General features: G+C 33.6%; 2 protein-coding genes across 4 annotated transcripts in view; one reads left to right on the top strand and one right to left on the bottom strand.

Annotated features, from left to right (window-relative positions):
* Window positions 1–113: 113 nt before the first annotated feature.
* LOC144964958 (dual specificity protein phosphatase 19-like) lies at window positions 114–11,213 on the bottom strand. 2 transcript variants are annotated; one of them, XM_078899772.1, is made up of 3 exons: window positions 11,129–11,213; window positions 4,587–4,826; window positions 114–3,627 (listed from the first exon to the last, which is right to left on the bottom strand). In XM_078899772.1, exons 2-3 carry the CDS (start codon window positions 4,819–4,821, stop codon window positions 3,167–3,169), a joined length of 696 nt encoding a protein of 231 aa, XP_078755898.1. In that variant the 5' UTR covers window positions 4,822–4,826; window positions 11,129–11,213; the 3' UTR covers window positions 114–3,166. The 2 variants fall into 2 exon arrangements, with proteins under 2 accessions (XP_078755898.1, XP_078755899.1); XM_078899773.1 differs by lacking the exon at window positions 11,129–11,213 and adding an exon at window positions 6,972–7,061.
* A 2,152-nt stretch (window positions 11,214–13,365) lies between these two features.
* The window catches only part of LOC144964956 (retinol dehydrogenase 13-like), an 18,729-nt gene continuing 9,854 nt past the window's right edge, over window positions 13,366–22,240 (top strand). For both annotated transcript variants that reach the window (XR_013643948.1, XM_078899770.1), the window contains exons 1-5: window positions 13,366–13,517; window positions 15,716–15,884; window positions 17,637–17,876; window positions 19,565–19,660; window positions 22,086–22,240. The exon at window positions 22,086–22,240 is cut by the window's right edge and continues 31 nt beyond it. Coding sequence is in view for 1 of the 2 variants with exons in the window: in XM_078899770.1 (XP_078755896.1) it covers window positions 15,728–15,884; window positions 17,637–17,876; window positions 19,565–19,660; window positions 22,086–22,240 (648 nt within the window). In the remaining variant the exon portion in view is untranslated. The remainder of the gene's footprint in view (window positions 13,518–15,715; window positions 15,885–17,636; window positions 17,877–19,564; window positions 19,661–22,085) is intronic.

Below are 22,240 nucleotides of genomic sequence, written 5' to 3'. Positions count from 1 at the left end.
TGGTGGGGGGGGGGGGGGGGGGTGCGAATGCGAGTAGTCCCGAGGAGTACCCGTTTAACCTGCCACGGGAACACTGTCGATTTGTTTTATAAATAATAATATAATAATAATAATAATAATAATAATAATAATGATAATAATAATAATAATAATAATAATAGTAATAATAATAATAATAATAATAATAATAATAATAATAATAATAATAATAATAATAATAATAATAATAATAATAATAATAATAATAATAATAATAATAATGACGATAAATAAAAAATCTTTATTGTCCACAAAATGGAAAAATTTCCGTGGTCTACGTTGCTTTTAAACTTAAATCGGATTGCAAATGTATTGATGTTATGCGTATTGGAAAAATACTCACGACATCTCTATCGGGGTATAACATATTAACACACAAAACTGCAAACGCGAACGTTCATTGTCTGATTGATATAACTTAGTGATAAGTTAATTATAAAATGCTGTCTAAAAGCAATAACAACGGGTTGACTAACGTCAAATTCATTCCTTCTATTGATGCTCTGTGTTAAATTAAAATACTCACAAAGTCCGCCAGCCATAAATATCACTCCAGCCCAAAGATCTACATGGAACCTTGAACGTTATAGTCTGATATATTTTAATGAGAACTAATCATAAAAATGGGTGTCAAAAAACAATAACAATGAGATGAGTGACGTCAATTTGGTTCCTTCTATAAATATCCAAGAACTTTACTCACTCCATCCGCTCTCTCCTCCTTCAATACATATGAATCTATTCTCTCATCACTTTTTTGTGCGGCTATGCATGTGATCTTGTGAAATGACACTCGCCTTTGGATCGGACGGTACTGGATTCGAGTCCCGCTCTGAGTGGCGCATAATTGAGTCCTTGGAAAAGGCTCTTTACTCGCATTCTCTCACCTTGTTCACTGTTAAAATGAGTACCTCGCTGTTTACAGCGTCGTCTCTGTCGGGAAACAATTGCAATATCGCTTAACAGTCATGTCTCGTCTAACATGTTTTTATGTTGGCCAAAGACCCTTATAAAGTGATTTGAGCACCTTTATTGAATATAGCGGTATATATAGCGCAAGTAAATTTTTCTCTCTTTCTCTTTCTCTCTCTCTCTCTCTCTTTCTCTCTCTCTCTCTCTCTCTCTCTCTCTCTCTCTCTCTCTCTCTCTCTCTCTCTCTCTCTCTCTCGACATGTTAGATTATTATAGCTATTGCTACATATGATGCGAATATCTTGGACGGTTATTGATGCTATGAGTTTAGGTAAAATGCTCGCAACATCCACCAGTCGGAAATAACGTACCGTCATACAAAACTACGAGTAACCTTGAACGTTAAAAGTCTGATTGATATAATTTAGTGAGAACTAATTACCAAAATGACTGCCTTAATACAATAACAAAGAGTGGAATGATGTCAATTCGTTCCTTCAACAGTCTAATTGATATAATTTAGTGAGAAGTAATCACTATTGTGGCAAGACGAAAGATAGAATAACAGACAGTAACTGGGATCGGTTCTGTCGGCCACATAGCCTCACTATTAATTAAAATTTATTTCTAATTTCACCAATTTTTGGAGTAAACACACAGTTCTTAGTATCAAACCTATTGTAAATTTGACGCTGATCACGAATCCGACGTGAAAACAGCGAAAATCCGAAAAAAATTGTCCACTTTTTTATACTGCCACGCCCCCGATCGCCGATCGCCTAAAAAAAATATCTCCCCGTATGTGGGCAAAAATCATCTGCGATAAACGCTGGGATGGGGTCAAAGCGATAGGTCATCCGTCCCGCTACCAGCGGATGTCGACGTCTATGGAGGGCTTTAGATACATCATCACACTCGATTCAAGTGCTAATAAATATTTGTCAATAGGCTGTGTATGGGATAATGTAAAGAGATTTGAGGATGGATGGTGTTTAAGAAATGGAAATTGTTCTCCTTATTACCTTGTGGGGAACAAAAATAGTATAAAAACTTGCTGCGAAGTTACAAGCCAGTCGTGGTGAATTTGCCAGACAGCAGTGCTTGTAAAAAAAGAGCTATAGTGACTAAAATATGATATAAATCTATGTAAACACTTCATAAAAATACAGTTAATTGGCCAGGTGAACCTTTTGTCAGTATCCGGGTTGCCCAGTTGGCATATTGGCTGCTCAGGGCAGGCCTGAAGTGGTGCAGTACAAAAAAGTGGCGAAGTTACCTGCTTTTACCATAAATCTTAAAATAAAGCATGTGAACTATGAGAGTGCAAGCTGAAACAAACTATCACATCCCCTAGATTAGAAAGACATCAGTTGTTGTAAAACCCTGCCTGATTTTTCCAAGTCATGTAATCCTGTGTGTAGGGCTGCCAAGTTCAGAGAGGGACATTTTGGGGCAGAATGAGGGATAAATGAGGGACGGAATAATAGGAACACACACACAAACAAAAACACACACACACACAATACAAATACACACTGTCAAAATTAAATAGGGACAGTAACCAACAGTACACAATAATACTACAAATTGGATGTAGATTTAAATATCTCGGTCATTGACCCTATATTGGAGGCATCATATAATAATATCTTGGTCATTGACTCCTAAAATAAAATATTATTTGACATCAACTACATACACTTTGAAGGGACTAATTAAATACACAAAACATGTACTGTTTGACCATAGAGGATGATATCACAGTCATATTCTCCTAATACTAATAACTATTAACAACTGGGCTGAAATGCGGAACATGAGGCGGTGATGCAGAATAGTAGTCCAAAATGTGGGACTGTCCAATATGACACTTGGCAGCCCTGTGGTGTGGAATTAAAACCACTTGGAAAATATCAGAACAAATAGAGTGGAATCCTGATGAAGCCAACACACCACTGGACCAAAGAGATTGGTTGACTTTAAAGCAAGGTTGACGTTATCCATTATCAATGGAACACACTTAGATAAAGAACAGAACATTTGGGACCAAAAGAGGTGTTGACTGTAAACATAAGTTGATTTTGCGAGTGTTAACTTTATGCAGATTCCACTGTATTTGGGGAAAATAAAATTAATTTTAGCATCACTTTGTAATGACACTCATAGGTTACTTATCCTAAAAAAAATAAATAAATAAACATTGTGACACCATTCATTACTTTTGATCCTCATCCCCTGCATTTCCTTGAGAACCGACATTGTCTTGAGTCTGCCTTTGAAGCTCTGGATGAAGAGACCCGTAATACATCTCCAGCTGAATCATAAATCCTGGATTTGGACAAACTACAGGTCTTTTAGAACGAAGGAGAGAAAGTGCCTTATTCAAAGTCATGTTTTCCTTTTTCATAAGATATGCTATGACAATGGAGGCAGATCTCGATATCCCTGCATTACAATGAACTAACGCACAGCCACATGACTCTCGGGCTGTGTCAATGAAGTCAATGGCTTTTTGAAAACCATGAAAAATGGGAAAGTCCGGTAGGTCTCTGAATTCCTGTGTTTGATAAATCACTTTGTCTGGAAAAATATTATCTACACCTGAGGCCACATTTAGAATGTGTGTGACTTTATACTCTTGAAGTTTTTCCAAGTTGTGAGCAAGGTCTTGTGATCCTGAAATGAATGGTGTGTAAAGGATTTAAAGAATTATCATTGAAGAAAAGAATTACTGTTCATACCTGCAAATACTTTAAGTATCAACTAAAGAAGGGACAAGTGTGTAGTTGAGACAGCATATGCTTCATTGCCATGTAAACAACCTACATTCAATCGTAGCCATCGTTAACTTATAGCCTGATTAGGAATTGTAATTTGGCGTAATATTTTGGTCAAGTGTCACACTATAAGTTCACAAAGGCTACAATTCAAGGGAATAAAGAGTTTAAAATACACACAAGCAAAATCTGCATTAGTGAATAAAGTTTCATTTCTTTAAAAAAATTAGATGTACTAAAAATCATTCTTCTTCTTCTTCTTCTTCTTCTTCTTCTTCTTATTATTATTATTATTATTATTATTATTATTATTATTATTAGTAGTAGTAGTAGTATAGTATTATTATTATTATATTATTATTATTATTATTATTATTATATATTATTATATTATTATTATTATTATTATTATTATTATTATTATTATTATTATTATTATTATTATTATTATTATTATTATTATTATTATTATTATTATTATTATTATTATTATTATTATTATTATTATATATTATTATTATTATTATTATATATTATTATTATTTATTATTATTATATTATTATTATTATTATTATTATTATTATTATTATTATTATTATTATTATTATTATTATTATTATTATTATTATTATTATTGTTATTATTATTATTATTATTATTATTATTATTATTATAATTATATCATTATTATTATTATTATTATTATTATTATTATTATTATTATTATTATTATTATCATTATTATTATCATTATAATATTATCATTATTGTTATTAGTATTGTCCGTTTCACACTATAGAAACAAGGACAAACTCCGGCTCCATGGGCCTAATGGATCTGAAGGAGTACTTTCTTACCCATTATGAGTCCAGGTAATATTTCAGCAACTTGCAAGTCTTCAGCCATGTCCAAGACAAATCCATAACCAGGGCTGTCAGACTCTGATGGTCGTCGATACAATTGGCCCTGTGCATCAACGCCTTCAACAACTTTGGTGCCATCAGCATGAGTAATTGTCGTCTCAGTTTTCCTTAAGCTGCTTTTGTTAAAAGATGTAAGGGCAGACAGATTCAAAGGAGGTGGTCGCGCCATTTGGTCTGAAATGAGATTATAGTGTATACTTATTGTCATAATGTGTTAGCTGTTTAAATGTATGTTTGACATATGTTTTAATTGTACAAAAGTTATCACAAGAATGTCTGGAATAAGAATACCATGGTGCACACAAATTGTCATATGTGTTACTGTCTTGTCATGTTTTACTATCTTGTGATAGTGTTACTATTTTGTCATGTGTCATCTTGTCATATGTGTTACTATCTTGCCTATGTGTGTTATTATCTTGTCATATGTGTTATTATCTTGTCATATGTGTTACTATCTTGTCATATAAGTTATTATATTGTCATGTGTGTGTTAGTATATTATTATGTGAGTTTTATATTGTCATGTGGGTTGTTATCTTGTCATGAGTGTTGGTATATTGTCATGCGTGTTGTTATCTTGTCATGGATACTGTTATCTTGTCATGTGTGTTGTAATATTGTCATGTGTGTTGTTATCTTGTCATGTGTGTTGTTATATTGTCATTTGTGTTGTTATCTTGTCATGTGTGCTGTTATCCAATCTAATCCAAAATAGTTGTAACTTCATGTAATGACAATTGACGCAACTTGGTGGGGATGGGGAGTGGCATTGACGTAATATCTATTAATTGGTTTTAAACTGGTAGAGATAACTATAGAATATTTTCTGGTTATTGGTTGCTATGGTATGTGTGTTATCATCTTGTCATGTGTTATAACCAAAACATGAATGGCTGGGATAAAGCCTACCAGATAGCCTCATATTATGGAAATCAATATGGTAAAACTGTAAAATGGTGACAAAACTATTCCTTTGGATTTTGGAAATTACTCAAGTAGATGCTCGTATAATCCACACACTTCTTTATGCTGAGCACACAAAGAAAATTTCTTTGAAGAAATTCAAGAAAGAGTTCTTCAAAAGATTTGTTTCAAGAGCGGCAAGACTCTGAATAGTCCGTTTTCTTAGCGGCAAGTTCCGTGCGTTTTGTGCACTTTTTGTAACCAGCAAACTAAGTATACAAATTGGTGCAGAAAATTATGAAGATTCGAAAAATAGGTGGCTCCAAATACCATTTTTATTGAAAAGACCTTAAAATTCATCGTAAAGTCTAGTGAAAACGCGCACTTTGTGACGTTTTGGCGCTCGATGACAAAAGTATTTTTTAAAAAACATTCTCACCCATTAAGAACATCTTGATGTGTTTTTGATCGTGGACATATGTTTGTTTTAATGTTTTCCATTATTATTTACCAAAAATATAGCTTTTAATTATTCTAAAACATTTTTTTTGGTCTTCTGACCGCAGAAAAAACCCCAATAAAAATTGTCCTTTTTTGCCCGTGCAACAAAACTATGAGTCATTAGGTTGACCTATCCTTTACTAAGTATGTACTAGGATGTCTTAGCGCCTGTAAACGAAAAAAACAACAACAAGAGACTAAACAAAAATATTTAAAGCAGTTAAAGAGGTTTCTTTCAACCATTGTGTACAGTACAATAATGCTAAATCGAAATGCGGTTTTGTCATCTGTCACCGCCTCTCCCTTCGAGATAACGACAGCTCCATCTACCGACAATGGCATCATGTGTTGTCTAAAAAATAACTCAGAGAATGAGTTTTGTCTTTTGAACGATGTCAACAAACTACAATTTTATTTTGTGCAATCGATATTCATTGAAAAGGTAAGGAACAATCTTTTTCATCTATTATAAATGTCTTATATCATCGTGATGTTATTTTACTTTATGCGCATGCTAGTGCGATAAGTATTGCGCAATGTATGACAAAAGAATTGAGTTGTGAAAAAAGAATTGGGTCAGATCAAAGCTGAGTCACAGTCATATCATAAGCCCCCAGGATGCAAAAGACAGAGTAAGATTATGGCCCATGCTTGGATCTGAACATATTTTTCTATCTTAGTATAATATAAGTTACATGTGCTATGTCAGTACTAAATTTAGACCCTTTTAGATTCGATTAGATATAGATTAGCCTGTCGATGATTGATGATAGAATAACGGTGTTTATCATTACTGCTGACCGAGAAAGAAAAAAACATAACTAATTTATTATTAACTCAGTTGATCAAAAAAAGAACATCTCCACACACAATTCTACCAATACACGCTAATTTTCACACACATTGCTTTACCTTTTGCATGTTCAGGTTTGGTTTTTTTAAACAATGTATTGACTTGTTTGTTATATTTCTACTTGCCAGCCTCACAGTCCTTTGTTTCCTTAAAAGCATCATGCCTGGGGACCTCGTCAAATGGGAATGCTAGTTTGATTTGTTGAATGGTCAAGATTGCAAGGGCTAAAGTTCCATTCTAACAGGTATTTGGAAGTATGTGTTCGTTGTGTGTGTGTTGATGTTGTTGTTGTTTTATTGTTGTTTTGCAGAGAATCTTACCACTGAGCTATCCAAGCCCCGTCAACTAATATGTGTTTAACCTTTCTCACGCAAACACACACACAAATACACGCATACACACACACACACACACACACACACACACACACACTCGCACGCACACAAACTTGTTCATTCTGTCATCTCTCAAGCTACCCTATATCGCCTTAAGATGGTAACATTTTCTGTAACTTGAGAAACTACGTAATTCACACTTTGTAGGAAATAACTTTAAATATTGTCTCTTGAGTATGTTATGGGGTTTTGATTTATTTTTCTTTCCTTCCTAGAATGCGCTAATATGGCAGGAGGAAAGAAGCGGCAGACATCCATTGTCGACTGTAAAAATCTGAACAAAGTTCCAAGACTCGATCAAGCTTCCCCTGAAATTGACTGGTCGAAGTGCCTGTTTTGTCAAGAAACCATTGAAAATTCTCCTCTCACAAACCCTAAAAAAGCAACCAAGTTAAATTGTATTGAAGACATCTATGTTGCCATTTCTGAGGATATCAAACTTTTTCATGACTCAGGTAGATTGCCAATAGCATTGAAATTCAATATTAACCAACCTGTGAAATGTCTTGCTAGTTTTTTGAGAGACAATGATGGACTTTACCATAAGAATTGCAGACACAGGTTTCATAAATCAAAACTCAAAAGGCTTGCAAAGAAGATAAATCAATGTAATAGTGAAGCAGTTGCAAGTCCTGATACAAGAGGCACATTAAACACATCACATATAAGCAAACACTGCTTGTTTTGTAAGGGTTGTGAAGGGGAATTGACTGAGGTCCGGACTCCTGCTCTTTCACAAAAAGTCTACTAGGAAGCTGTCCTTCTTTCAGATACAAGTATTCTTAGAGTATTTGCGGAGGGTGATCTTATTGCAATGGAAGCAAAGTATCATAAGCCTTCCACAGAAGAGCAGACGATTTTAGATGTAAAAATACTTCAGACAACAAATACAAAACACACATTGCAGAATGCAAACAGGATATTGTCAATTTTATTGATCAACAACAAGCTCGCACAGACACAAATGTTGTGTTTAAGCTGAATGATCTCTACAATTTACTTTTGTCAAAATTAAATGCCATAAATTTGTCGGATGTATATGTACATAAAACTAGATTCAAAGAAAATTTACTATCGAGAGTTCCTTCTTTAATGGAATACAGGGATGGGCGGGAAGTCTTGCTTACTTTCAAAGAGGGGAATATTATTTCACAAGCAGCTATTTCCGATTTAGATTCAAATGATGATCTTGCAATACAAAAAGCAGTTGATATTATAAGAGCAGAAATAAGAAATCATACATTCATATCACCCCTCAATATAGATCATGATAGCATTGTCAATAGTTTACCACACAAATTAGTGAAAATTGTGAATGGCATTTGAAGTTGTCAGTGTTCGCTAAGTTTTGGTCATCAGAATCGACATACCATGACAATTTCACAGCTTATCATGTTTAACCACAACAACAAAAGCCCGCAAAATTCAGGTAGCACTAGAAAACAGTTGTCCAAGGAAACCCCAATCCCCGTTTATTTAGGAGTCATGGTTTTTGCCAAAACCAGAAAGAAAGGTCTTATTGATAAACTGTCTGCTCTGGGTTTATCAATTTCCTATGCTAGGGTAAAAGATATTACAGCTGAAACTAGTAAAAGAATTTGCCAGTTCTATAAAGAGACAAGTATTTCAACATCATCCAGAGATTTGTCTGTTTGTTGTTTGACAGAGCAACCAACTTATCTGCTGTCAATGAATGCCGGCGTGAACTTTTTTTTAAAAAAGTCACGCCTTCCAGACAATATGCCACCAACTCGTAAAGCTCTCAAACAGCATTTAAATCGAGCAGTTTACCAAGCTGGTTATGTATGGAAACGCTCTCTTGCTAAAGACCCTAGTCTTCCTTCCAAATCAGATTTTGGTTGGAAAGAAGATGGGATGCCAAGTGGTCCACTTTGACCTTACACATGCCTCACAAAATCTGATTAAATGTAACTGTTCATCAAAGGGATGCTCCAAAAGATGCAATTGTGTTAAGGCATCTCTTCCATGTACTCTGTTATGTGCCTGCAATGGTCAATGTTCTAGAGACAATGATTGACTTTAAACACGTTTTTCAATTGTATGTTTTGAACAATGTAATTTAAAAAAAGGGATGTAAATCTATAATAATGCTGCTGTTAAATATGTACACAGAAAAAAAATGTTTTAAATGGTTCAATTCTTCATTGAATAAATATGTATTGTACAATATATATATAAATTTAAACGTGTTATTTGCTATATGATAGAGATACATTGTACTCTTATGTTTGAGAGTGATTGTACGTGTGTGTCGGGAGGAGAAGGGGTACTTGCTTTGGCGGTTGAATTGTCTATTATTGTTTTGTTTTTTAATCAAATTAATATTGCTTGATTTTAGAGGATGTGAAGATTAAAAAATGTTTTTGAAATGCATGGCATTTCAAATATATGCCAGATTCTAAACCATTTAAACAGTTTCCAGGAAGGAGATATATATTTTTTTTAATTTCCTGAAAAATCCCAATTGAATTTCGTATTTTCTTATATATTTCAATAAAATTCAAATGGAAAAATATTTTCTGAGTCCAAAGTACGCAAGGGAATAGCAAAATAACCACATCATTATAAAATATTTATAAAACCGTAATTTTTTGAGAAAAAAAAATAAAATGTTGAAAAAATGTATTTTGTCACCTTTAAAGGGCAATAACTCGTGGTTCCAGCTATATTTCAACTTGGAGCCACCTATTTTCGAAATCCTCATAAAATTCTGCACTTTGTGTGAAAATTTCATGCTGGTTACACGATTTGCACAATTTTTCCATTAAGGGAACGGACTAGAATGAAGAGCTACATAGAGGACAGCAGCTGAAAATTGAAAGAACAACTGGCATGCCTCTTGTGGAAATTGCAGGAAAGGATAGAGGTTGTGTTTAATGCAGTACCAGGGAAAAAAGAAAGTGGTTATCTAACACCAGCTCAACACGACTATATTTGTGCCAGGCAGGTTGTGTCAAGACATATCATCAGAAACCTTTCAGGAAATAATTTTTCGATAGCTCATGCCAGCTAAGAAAGTGTAAATAGTTGTAAATATAAGTGTTAAATGTTCAGTTTTGATTTATGGTCTCCTGTAGCAATCCGGACTCAAATATCAATGTGCGTGCACGCGCACACACAAGGGGGAACACAGTGCAGGCAGTGGACAGAGGGTGGAACTGATAGAAGGTGCAAAACACAAGGGGGTACACAGTGCAGGCAGTGGACAGAGGGTGGAACTGAGAGAATGTGCAAACACAAAGGGGATTACAGTGCAGGCAATGGACAGAGGGTGGAACTGAGAGAAGGCTCAGAAGGCGCAAACACAAGGGGGAACACAGTGAAAGCAGTGGACAAAGGGAGGGACTGAGAGAAAGCGCAAACACTCTCTGTGTAAACTAAGCAAGATGACGACAGGGGCCGCATTCTTAACCACTGCCTAAATTTGTCACACAAAAAAGTGGAGCGAGGCTAAAAAAAAAAAAGAGCTTGGGAAATACTGGCCTTACTGCCAACCTTTCAAATTTTAGCCTAAACTAAACCCTTTACGAATAGCTTAATCATAAGCAAAGCAGTAGAAGAAAAATGTGTATTTATCTTTAAATGGTTGGCCTAGCCAGAAACTTGTATTGTCTAGAAATTTGAAATTAAATCTGGCGAAATTTTCACGGAAAAGTAAAAGTAAAAAAGAAAGTGACAGTGAAGTTCACTATGACGAGGATGAAAATTATCTTCTTAAGTTCTTCGACCAAACATTGAATCATTAAAACGATTACTCTATACAACTTGGGAATTTTGAACTAATCAGGCTCAAAACATACCAGGGGGTTAAATTTGAATGTATTTAGAAATGTCTAGATCTATATTATGATCTCGGGTTCAGATGGTTGGCCAGAGAAAAAAAATCAATAATAAATTAGGTATAAGATCTTACTTCTATTTCCTGAATGGTATTCCAGCTTTGACAGTTTACGCTAACCTCGTGAAGTATTAGTCTCTCAAAATTCGTGAAATATTAGTATCTCAATTTAATAATAATAATAATAATAATAATAATAATAATAATAATAATAATAATAATAATAATAATAATAATAATAATAATAATAATAATAATAATAATAATAATAATAATAATAATAATAATAATAACAAGGAATTTATGAATAATAATAATAATAATAATAATAATAATAATAATAATAATAATAATAATAATAATAATTAATAATAAATAATAATAATAATAATAATAATAAAATAAATAATAAATAAATAATAATAATAATAAATAATAATAATAATAATAATAATAATAATAATAATAATAATAATAATAATAATAATAATAATAATAAAATAATAATAATAATAATAATAATATAATAATAATAATAATAATAATAATAATAATAATAATAATAATAATAATATATAATAATAATAATAATAATAATAATAATAATAATAATAATAATATATAATAATAATAATAATAATAATAATAATAATAATAATAATAATAATAATAATAATAATAATAATAAATAATAATAATAATAATAATAATAATAATAATAATAATAATAATAATAATAATAATAAAATAATAATATATATAAATAATATAATAATAAATAATAATAATATATAATAATAATAATAATAATAATAATAATAATATAATAATAATAATAAGAAGAAGAAGAAGAAGAAAAAGAAGAAGAAGAAGAAGAAGAAGAAGAAGAAGAAGAAGAAGAAGAAGAAGAAGAAAGCAGAATAATAATAATAATAATATAATAATAATAATAATAATAAATAATAATAATAATAATAATAATAATAATAATAATAATGATAATAATAATATAATAATAATAATAATAATAATAATAATAATAATAATAATAATAATAATAATAATAATAATAAAATAATAATAATAATAATGATCTGACAAAACCTTCTTCCAGATGGTAAAGGACTAATTTAATCTAGATTTTTTAAACCCCCCCCCCCCCTCTCTCTCTCTCTCTCTCTCTCTCTCTCTCTCTCTCTCTCTCTCTCTCTCTCTCTCTCTCTCTCTCTCTCTCTCTCTCTCTCTCTCTTGCCAAGTTGAGGGTCATTTTCATCGGCCGATTTTTGAAGGAGTTTTCTAGCCGGCTATGCGGTCTAGTGATATGACACTCGCTTTCGGTTCGGAAGGTCCTGGGTTCTAGCCTCGCTCTCGGCGCATAGTTGAGTCCTTGGAAAGGCTCTTTGCTCACATTCTCTCATCGTACTCAGGTGTAGAATGAGTACCTGGCCGTTAACAGCGTTGTCTTTGTCCGAAAAATTGTAATATCGCCTAACAGGCGTCATGTCCCGTCCTACATGTTAAATGTTGCTGTTGGCCAGGGACCCCCTGTAAAGCGCTTTGAGCACATTTAGTGGATATTGCGCTATATAAAGCTCAATTTTATTTTATTTATTTTTATTTTTAATGCCTTGTTCACTGAGCGGAACGAGTTGGGTTGGGGTGGGGTTGGGGGGGGGGGGGGGGGGGGGAGGTGAGGAGGCTGCCAACTTTGGATGGGGATTTTTTTTTTTAGTTTTATAACCCAACTGCCTAATATGTATTATTTTTTTTTACTTCATCTAGATATTTAGCGGTTGGTATTGCATTTGACTGAACACGAGCACACTGACATAATCACCGCATTCTTCACGGATTATGATACAGATATCCTAATGCGATTGATAACTATAACTAGGTTACTGGGGGAGAGGTGAGGGGGCAGAAGATGAAGTGATTGTTCTTAACACTACACACGGGTATCCTGTAACCATTGTTGTGTGGTACTTGACGCAGAAGGGACTGGTCACATATCTAACATAAGGAGCGGATTTGCGAGTGATGCATAAATTCAATACATTTCACCACAGGTGAAAAACCACCATTCAATCTGCTGTTCGGTTCAGCGAAACTAGCAGACAACACAGATCAATCGTGGAGACTGCATTCCTCAAGCTTCAAGTTGACACAGAAGAAAAGTAACCCTCAGGGGTCAATCGGTTCATTGCACACCTGTTTAGTGGGACATGGTGCGTTGTATTTGGTGCGTCGTGGGCGTTTCTATGTTTTCAGTTTGTGTTTGACAATAATTTAAGAGATGCCGATGCAGAGCGAATAACCCCTTTCACTTACACTGACGAAAATACAACCTAAAGGTAAAATGTGGCAGAAAATCTAGACAGTGGCTAACTTTTTACTCATTAAATTTGCCTTAAATCTATTTTAAATCAGTCTAACTTGTAGCCAACGAAGCCAATAAATGCCCCCAACCCCGAGCCCGAGGCCGAGGGAACAGGGATGGAATCATGCACAAGTCACACTTACTAGAGAATAATTAAATACTGGTCTTGTGTAGTCTTGTGGTCATGGAACATAAAGAAAAATTAAGGAGGCATATTTGCGTAGGAAAAATCAAGATAAATCAGAACTTTTTCAAGATTAGATAAATGGCCAGGTGACACGTTTCATAATCATTTAGATAAGGTTCTTATTTGCTGATTAAAAAAAAAAAAAGCAAAGAAAGAAAAATCGTACTCTTCACTCATGCCTGCTTGCAATAAAACTAAGAACATTTCAGAGAGAACAGAGGGGCAAATCAGGGCCATCTCTTTTATTTAATTTTTCTTTCCTTAGCCATTGCTTGGATGTGAAAAATGACGATGACTGCTGACACCTGATAAAGGGGAAACCAGAACCGTCCTCATTATCTGTATTCGTTAATTGAATTGAAACTTACATTCAATTTCACATTGATATTTGTTGCATTTTGATGACACTTAAAGATTTTAAGAAATGGTTGAAAAAGCTGATGGTGCTAGTGCTATCAAAAGTGTGCAGTTCGGAAAACCTCCTTTGCATTCATAGAGACGTACTAGTACTATATGGGAGTCCCTATAGCTCAGTTGGTAGAGCACTCGCTTCGCATGCAAAGGGACCAAGATTGATCCCAGGTGCAGTCGAGATTTTTTCTGACCCCTTGTTCACCCAGCAGTGATTGGGTATCTGGGTCTGTCAGGTCTGGTGTAAAGTACTTTGCGATAGACTAGCGTTCCATCCAAAGGGTAGCAAGCAATTGCTATTGTCCATTTCACGCTGTAGAAACCGATAAACTTTATACCACCCCCTGTTATACCGTCAGCCTCAATTACCGCCAACTTTTTGCCTGAAACAATTGTTTATCTATATAAAAATGCCCAAAACCTTGTTATAGCGCGAGAACGCTTTATATAAAAATAATTGAAAGTATACTTGCTATACCGCCAATGGTACTCAACAAAATTGTCTTCCAAGTTTTTGATCACAATGAAAAAAATAAATCTGTTAGATTCTTATCATTTTGATGTTTTTTGGTATAAAAGCTGTTTAGACCTTGTATTAAAAGTATGATTTCTAATGATAGTTCAGATAGTGATTCCAAATACTGCTGGTTGAGTCCCATACAACATTGACCAAATTCATTATACCGCCATACTCTATGTATACTCTGGTCCAAGGACCGAGCCCTGAGGAACACCAAATTTCAAAGAACACATATCAGATTTGACACCACTCACGATGACAGTCTGCCATAGGTCAGTAAGATACAATCGAAACCAGCTCAATGCAGTGCCATTTATACCGCAAAATTCTCTCAAGACGGCTGAGCAGTAATAGTGTCAAATGCGCAGATAAATCCTAGAGGCAGAGAATGTTCAGCTTATTTTCATCTGTGTCAGATGGTTGAATACTCGGAGAAGGGCATTCTCTGTGCTGTGATGCTCCTTGTATGCCGACTGAAGCTTTTCTTCTAGATCATTCTTTTTGAGATGTACCAAGTGTTGGAAAAGAATGAATTTTGACAAAAGTTTCGAATGGCATGGAAGGTTGGAAACTGGACTGTAGTTTTTCAATCGTTTTGGTCAAGCGATGTTTTTTTTCAAACTGGGACAAAACTGATTTAATTAGAGCTGTCTTGAAAGGGATTGGAACTGTGCCAGATAATAGAGAGGTCTTTGTAGTTGATAGTGTAAGAGAATCAACGCATGGTTTCAAGAGCAGGGTTGGTAGAGGGTCCAGCTTGCATGATTTTGTTGGTGCTCTCAGTATGATGCTTTTAACAAACTCCTCTGTAACATGCTGACAATCATTTCTGTCGACGATGTGGTTTATTAGTAACATGTTTATGTTTTCATTGGTTTTTTTGTTGTTGTCTGAAGAAGGGTTTTGAACCCAAACCGTTCTGTGTTTGTTATTTTGTTCTTTTTTGAAGCTGTTATATATTCATTTTTGTTTATTTCTTTTAACAGTCTACAGCTTCTAGTAGCCTAGTATCACATATTACATTTTTACATGTATTTTTTTTTTTCTCCCATAGAATTTAGAGAAAATGTCTCTTCTGGATCCTGGACAGATGCTTGCAGTATTTTTAGTCACCATTGTGATTGTAGTGTCCACATGGCTGTACCTCAAAGGAAGCATTGGTTGGTGTCGCAGTCAACGAGACCTGACTGGCAAGACTGCTATTGTTACTGGCGCTAATTGTGGTATGTTTCTTTCAAGGATATATATATATAAATTATAAAAACAAAAACCATGAAATAATAGTGCTCAACTTTTTTATAAAAGGAGCTGTTTATAAAATATTTCAAGTATATAATTATAATCATCTTCTACAATATTGTTTCAAGCATTCGCTCTCATCAGGAAGTGACTTCACTTTATGAGGATGGGTCATGAATGCAAGATCTTTATGGCTTTATGAGGTTGAGTTATGAATGCAGGACCCTTATGGCTTTAAAAGGATGGGTCATGAATGCAGGACCATTATGGCTTTATGGTGATGGGTCATGAATGCAGGACCATTATGGCTTTATGAGGATGGTCATGAATGCAAGATGCTTTTGGCTTTATGAGGATGGGTCATGAATGCAGGACCCTTATGGCTTTACGAGGATGGGTCATGAATGCAGGACCATTATGGCTTTATGGGATGGGTCATGAATGTGATTTGTAGCAACTTATTTGGATTTTTACAATTATAGATTAAGTAACTGATTAAATTGAATAGATTCAGATTTAGATTTGGTAACATATGTTAAAGAGGTAATTTAATGCCAATTATATGTATATAGCATGTGTTAAAGAGGTAATTTAATGACAATGCTATGTATATAGCATGTGTTAAAGAGGTCTCCTGACCTCCCATGATGGGGAGGAGGAACGTGCTGTGTCTTCTATCCCCTGTATCTGCTTTCATTTTACATGTGCTCTCTGTATTTATTCTGTATTGAGATGGCTTGGTTTGTTTCGTGGTACTGGCGAGGGTTCTTAGCTGGGAGGGAGACAGTCATATGTTTGGTACCTTTTTAGAGATGATATATTTTCCCGAGTAAATCACCTCTCTGTACTGTTATGTTCTATTTTATAATTTTTATTATTGGTTTTGAACCCTGTATACTTTTTATTGTACATTGTAAACATTTGAGTGTAACGTTCCATGCAGGATCCTTTGCTTGTACCTGGATGGGACTTTTGGGTCATGTCAAAACAGGCACATGAGTGGATTGCTTGTGGAATATTCTGTTCCCTATTTGACCCAGTCCCCATTGTCTTCCTTTTTCTTGGTGCTTTTAACTTCATGTACAACTTTCCTTTATCATCTTCACTTTTACTGGCGCTAAAATGACCTTATACTGTCACAAGCGCCGTAAAACCCCTAAGTACAAACAAACAAGCTGAATGGTTCTTTGGAATTGTTTTGAAATTTTCCATATTTGTATTTTATCTAAAAACAGGAAAAAAGTTTGACAAAGTTGGGGTTTTTTTTTTTGAAAACTTGACATTTGTATTGTCTATATTACAAATGTCATCCAAAAACTAAAAAGTTGAAGTGAACTAGTAGAAATCTATCAATCGCAAGATTTTTAAAAATAGCCATTGTCGCCTGTCGAGGACCAAGGGCAGCAACTATGTTCATTTTGTATTGTTTAAAATTACCAAACAGTTTTACTCCTTATATGTTTATTATTTGATGTCATTGAAAATGGTAGAAAAAAAGCTGATAGAGTTCCATCATGTAACAAACAGTAACGCACGCATGCATTTGTTTATATTCTATACATTTGATTATATTCTATATGTTTGTTTATAGTCTAGACATTTGTTTGTATTCTGTACATTTGCTTAAATTCTATACATTTGTTTATATTCAATACTTTTGTTTGTATTTTATACATTTGTTTATGTTCTATACGTTGTTTATATTCTATACATTTGTTTATATATTTGCTCTTCAGGCATTGGGTTTTATACTGCATTAGATCTTGCCAAAAGGAATGCCAAAGTTATCCTGGCATGTAGAAATGAAGAAAGAGCTGAAAAGGCAAAGGCAGAAATTATAGACCAATCTGGAAATCAAAATGTCTCCATTAGCCTTGTAGACCTGTCCAGTATGAAATCCATACGAAACTTTGTGGAGCGTATCAAAAATGAGGAGTCACGCTTGGACATCTTAATCAATAATGCCGCCGTGGCGTGTAAGTTTTTTTTCTTCTATATTTCTATTTCTGAAGTTGAAATATTGAAAGTGTCTTTCGTGATAATGGTCAGGAGTTTGAATTTGCAATAGACACAGGTTTATCTTGAAAAATAAAGTAGCTGACACAATTATCATTTTCTTATCTGAGGTTGAATTGTGAATATGGACAGCAATGTTATTTTCTGACAAACATCCATTGACTTAAAGGAAAGGATTCTCATTTCCTGACAAACATCCATGGACTTAAAGGAAAGGATTCTCAACAAAGTGGCCCTCTTTCGTTTGTTAAAATACAATGACTTCCGCCATGTGCAGAGCCATTTCCATGTTAATAGATTACTGGGTCTAAATCTCAAGTGTTTACCTTAGATACCTCTTAATTCTCTATAAAATACTCTTGGAAGTCTTTGCGGTTTTTGCAATCATAAGAGTTGCTATGATATAGATCTTTATCTCAATGATAATGGTTAACTTTAAGCTTATAAAGTTCACACTACTTTTCCCTTATAAATGCTAAATTAGTTTAAAACTAGATTCAGAAATTCCTGTAGACTTTTAAGCAAGTAAATTTTAAAAGTTTAATTTCAAACTTATATGTATGATATGTATGATTTTTCCAAATAGTAATTGCCACAAAAAAAAATAATTTTTGTTTCAAAATAACAAAGTATTTATTTTATGACTAATAAAAACAAGCTGTTTACAGTCAACAGTTCCGAAGTTATTACTGCCTTGTTTGTACATTAGTGTTGGGTGATATCAGAAATTTTCTATATTTTCTATATCAATAAGATACGATTTAGCAGCGATACTGATATTTTGATATATTTTAATATTTTGATATATATATCTCGTTTGAAAGAAATTTATCAACCATTAGCCTATCACTCAAAGTAATCGGCTCCACCAATTCCGAGCATCACTCACAATTTTAATACAAGCTAGCTGTCATCAGGTGTTGTGTTACAATTCCTTCCTCAGTGTTTCAAAATATTGTGATAAATACTGACAAATTGTGGGGCTGACTGATTTGACTGCTTGGCATGTACTAAGGTAGATTTGGGTCGGCACATAAAGATATCCATCTCCACTTTCAATGGCTTTATTGGCTTTCGAGAATGAATAAAAAATATTCCCCTAACCAAACGTTAAGGAATCATTGCTGATATAAGTACCATGTATGCATCATTTCGGCATTTTGGAAAATTCTTTGAATCATTGTTTCCTTTCAGTAGCCTCGTGAGAAATAAGGACTGTTTTTTGTTGACCTTGAAAAATTAGTCAAGGGGATGGAACGGTCTAAATGGCAGGGAATATTCTGATTGGTTTATGTTTAGTTGCACTCTATTCAGCAATACTGTCCCTAATGCAAGCTGGAATAATCTAACAGAAGCTGAAGTCTTTTAGTTTCATTCCATCTATCATCATTTTTTTATCTCTTAAAAACTTTGTCACATTAACAGCACGAAATTTAAAGGCTTCCTTACTTTATAATAATTACTATTTTAAATAATAAAAGTAAAAATATGGAATAGCACTTATAGACGTCTATTACATAATGCCAAACAAATGAAAGAATTTGTCAATTTTCTGCGTTTTTTGTCCAAGAAGAGGATGATAATATGTGACAATAAAGGGCATAAAGAGAGAAAATCTGAAACCCATTTGACAATGAATTTGTTGCAGCTCATGGTAAAGGAAAAGAAATATCGGATGAAGGGTTGGAGACCATATTTGCTGCCAACCATTTTGGACCATTCTTGCTGACCAACCTGCTTCTAGGTGAGGCTCATTTTCATAATTGTTGTACCTCTTAACAATTTTGTATTATTATTATTATTATTATTAATTATTATTATTATTATTATTATTATTATTATTATTATTATTATTATTATTATTATTATTATTATTATTATTATTATTATTATTATTATTATTATATATTTAAATAGCACCAATCCTGCATTGCCGCAGCTCTAGATACACATTGACAAGAGCGGAAATCATACATGCTACACTTAACACTACACAATACAAATCAGATTTTATGGATTATTTATATAGACAGTTCTATTCATAACATTATTAGGACAAAGAAAAATTCATCAGGTTTGTTTTAATGTCCTTTTTGATTGTCATCTCCAATGAAAATACCTTACTTCTTATATCTAATGGCAATGAATTCTGAACATTTGGGGTGGCATTACAACATGCCCTATCTGAAAAATTTTTGAGCCTTTTATTAGGTGCATGAAGAAGGAGTTGATTTTTGGATCTTAGGGATTGAGGAGGATCATAATGGCACAAAAGATCTGATATATAGGAGGGTGTTGTTTGGTTAAAATATTTAAAACACAGAATTGCAATGTTATATATAACTATGTAATAATAATAGGAACTGTGTATTCAGTCCACCCGAAATAAAAACATTTAAAAAGGACCAAATATCGTCGATACTTCCCTTAATCGATACTGACGGCATTGATACTGAGCCTATTGTAGGTTAGGCATCATCAGAAATGGACAGGCATAAAATTTATGGCAATTTGTTGGCTTAATAATATCATTTACAGCGTTTTATTTACTCTCAGAAAGTCTTGATTGAGAGTTGTTCGAAATCGGATGCCCGAGAGTCTTACCGTGGCTGCCGGATAGTCATTGGCCTGACCAATTTGGCCAAAATTGGCCATACAGAGAATAATGTTTCTATAAGTGAATCAAAATTAATATTTATATCTATTTTTAATTTTTCCTAGTCCGTTAGAATTTTTGTGATTATCAAAACCGATAATTTTCCAAAGAGATCAGAGTTTTAGTATTGTTTGCCCAATAAGTTTCTATTTGGTCACTTTTCACTTCGATCACTGGCCTGGAGCACACCTGTCCATTGGTGGACAGGAAACACAGTTCCATAATAATAATAATAATAATAATAATAATTAAAGGCAACCAATGTAATGTCCAAAACAGCAGTGTAATGTAATTGTTCTTCTTCTTTTTCAAAATTATTTTGACAGCATGATTTTGCATGCACTATAGCCTGTTTAGCAGATAGTTTGGAATTTTATACATTATAGCATTGCAATAATCCATCCTAGAAAATATAAAACATGAAACAAGCGTTGAATAGGGTTTTGATCTAAAAATCTAACAACTAGTCCAATTCTTCTAATTTCAAAGTACAAAGTTTTACATAAGCTGTCATTGTGATACCTCATGGTGAGCTTGGGATAAAAAAATACACCTTAATTCTTATCTTTGTTGGATTTTTTGTTTTCAATTACCAAAAAATAATGATTCATGTTGTTTAAAATATTTTTCAGGTCGTAATATAGAATTCCTGCCCCTCTTCATTCATTTTAATTTTATTTATGACCATCCAGTTCTTAATATTATCCACAGAGTTCTTTATTGCTTGAACCAATAGGCTCACATCTGACGGCTTACATGAGTTATAAAGCTGAGCATCATCAGCGTACATATGGAAATTAGTGTCATACTTTCTAATAATAAGGCCTAATGGTTGAGTGTAAAATGTGTATAGTAAAGGTCCCAACAGAGATCCCTGAGGTACTCCATACAGTAATGTAAAAGAAGAGGAGCGATTCTCATTTACAATTATTGATGGTGAAAGATCATTTAAATACGACTCAAACTCCTTTAAGCTCATTTCCAGACAGTCCAAATGATTCAGAGAGGCATTTGACAAGTGTCGAGTGGTCGGTCGTGTCAAATTTGCACTCAGATCCAGAAGAGAAGCTTTGCCTTTATTAACAGCACAGAGATCATTTTGAATGTTTGTTAATGCTGTCACTGTGTTAAGGTGTTGCTTATACTCAGACTGGTGGGTCTTGAAAAGATTATTATTGACTAAATGTGATGCAATGCTCAGAAAGTCTTCAGTGGAATAAAGGAAAAAGATTCAGCATGTCATTTTGTAGAATTTCGTGTTATCTTCTCTCACTCAGTTTAATTGTAACCAAAAAAAAAGGCCAGCAACAGATTGGCTATTTGTTTCTTCTTTCTTGTTTTGCAATGCTTGTTTATTAATTTGTTATCACCATATTTTGGTTGTTTCCATTTTAACATCAAATTGTCCTTTATCAGCCTGTGGGTCTTTGAAGAATAGTAATAATCTATATATAGATCATTGAAGCTGTTTTCCTCTTAAACCTTAAATTGTCACTTTCGACACTGCCTTCAGATTTGATGAAATCTTCAGCTCCTGGTCGAATTGTCAACCTCTCATCCGTGATCCACAAGTTTGGGAGCATTGATTTTGACAATCTTCAAGCTGAGAAGTCATTCAGATATCATAGTCGTTATTGTGACAGCAAGTTGGCCAACATTCTGTTCACC

Source organism: Berghia stephanieae, chromosome 2 (assembly GCF_034508935.2).
Source record: "Berghia stephanieae isolate SIO BIC M18660-M18661 chromosome 2, UCSD_Bste_1.3, whole genome shotgun sequence".
NCBI classification, from domain to species: domain Eukaryota; kingdom Metazoa; phylum Mollusca; class Gastropoda; order Nudibranchia; family Aeolidiidae; genus Berghia; species Berghia stephanieae.
This window is presented reverse-complemented; position numbering and strand designations above follow the sequence as displayed.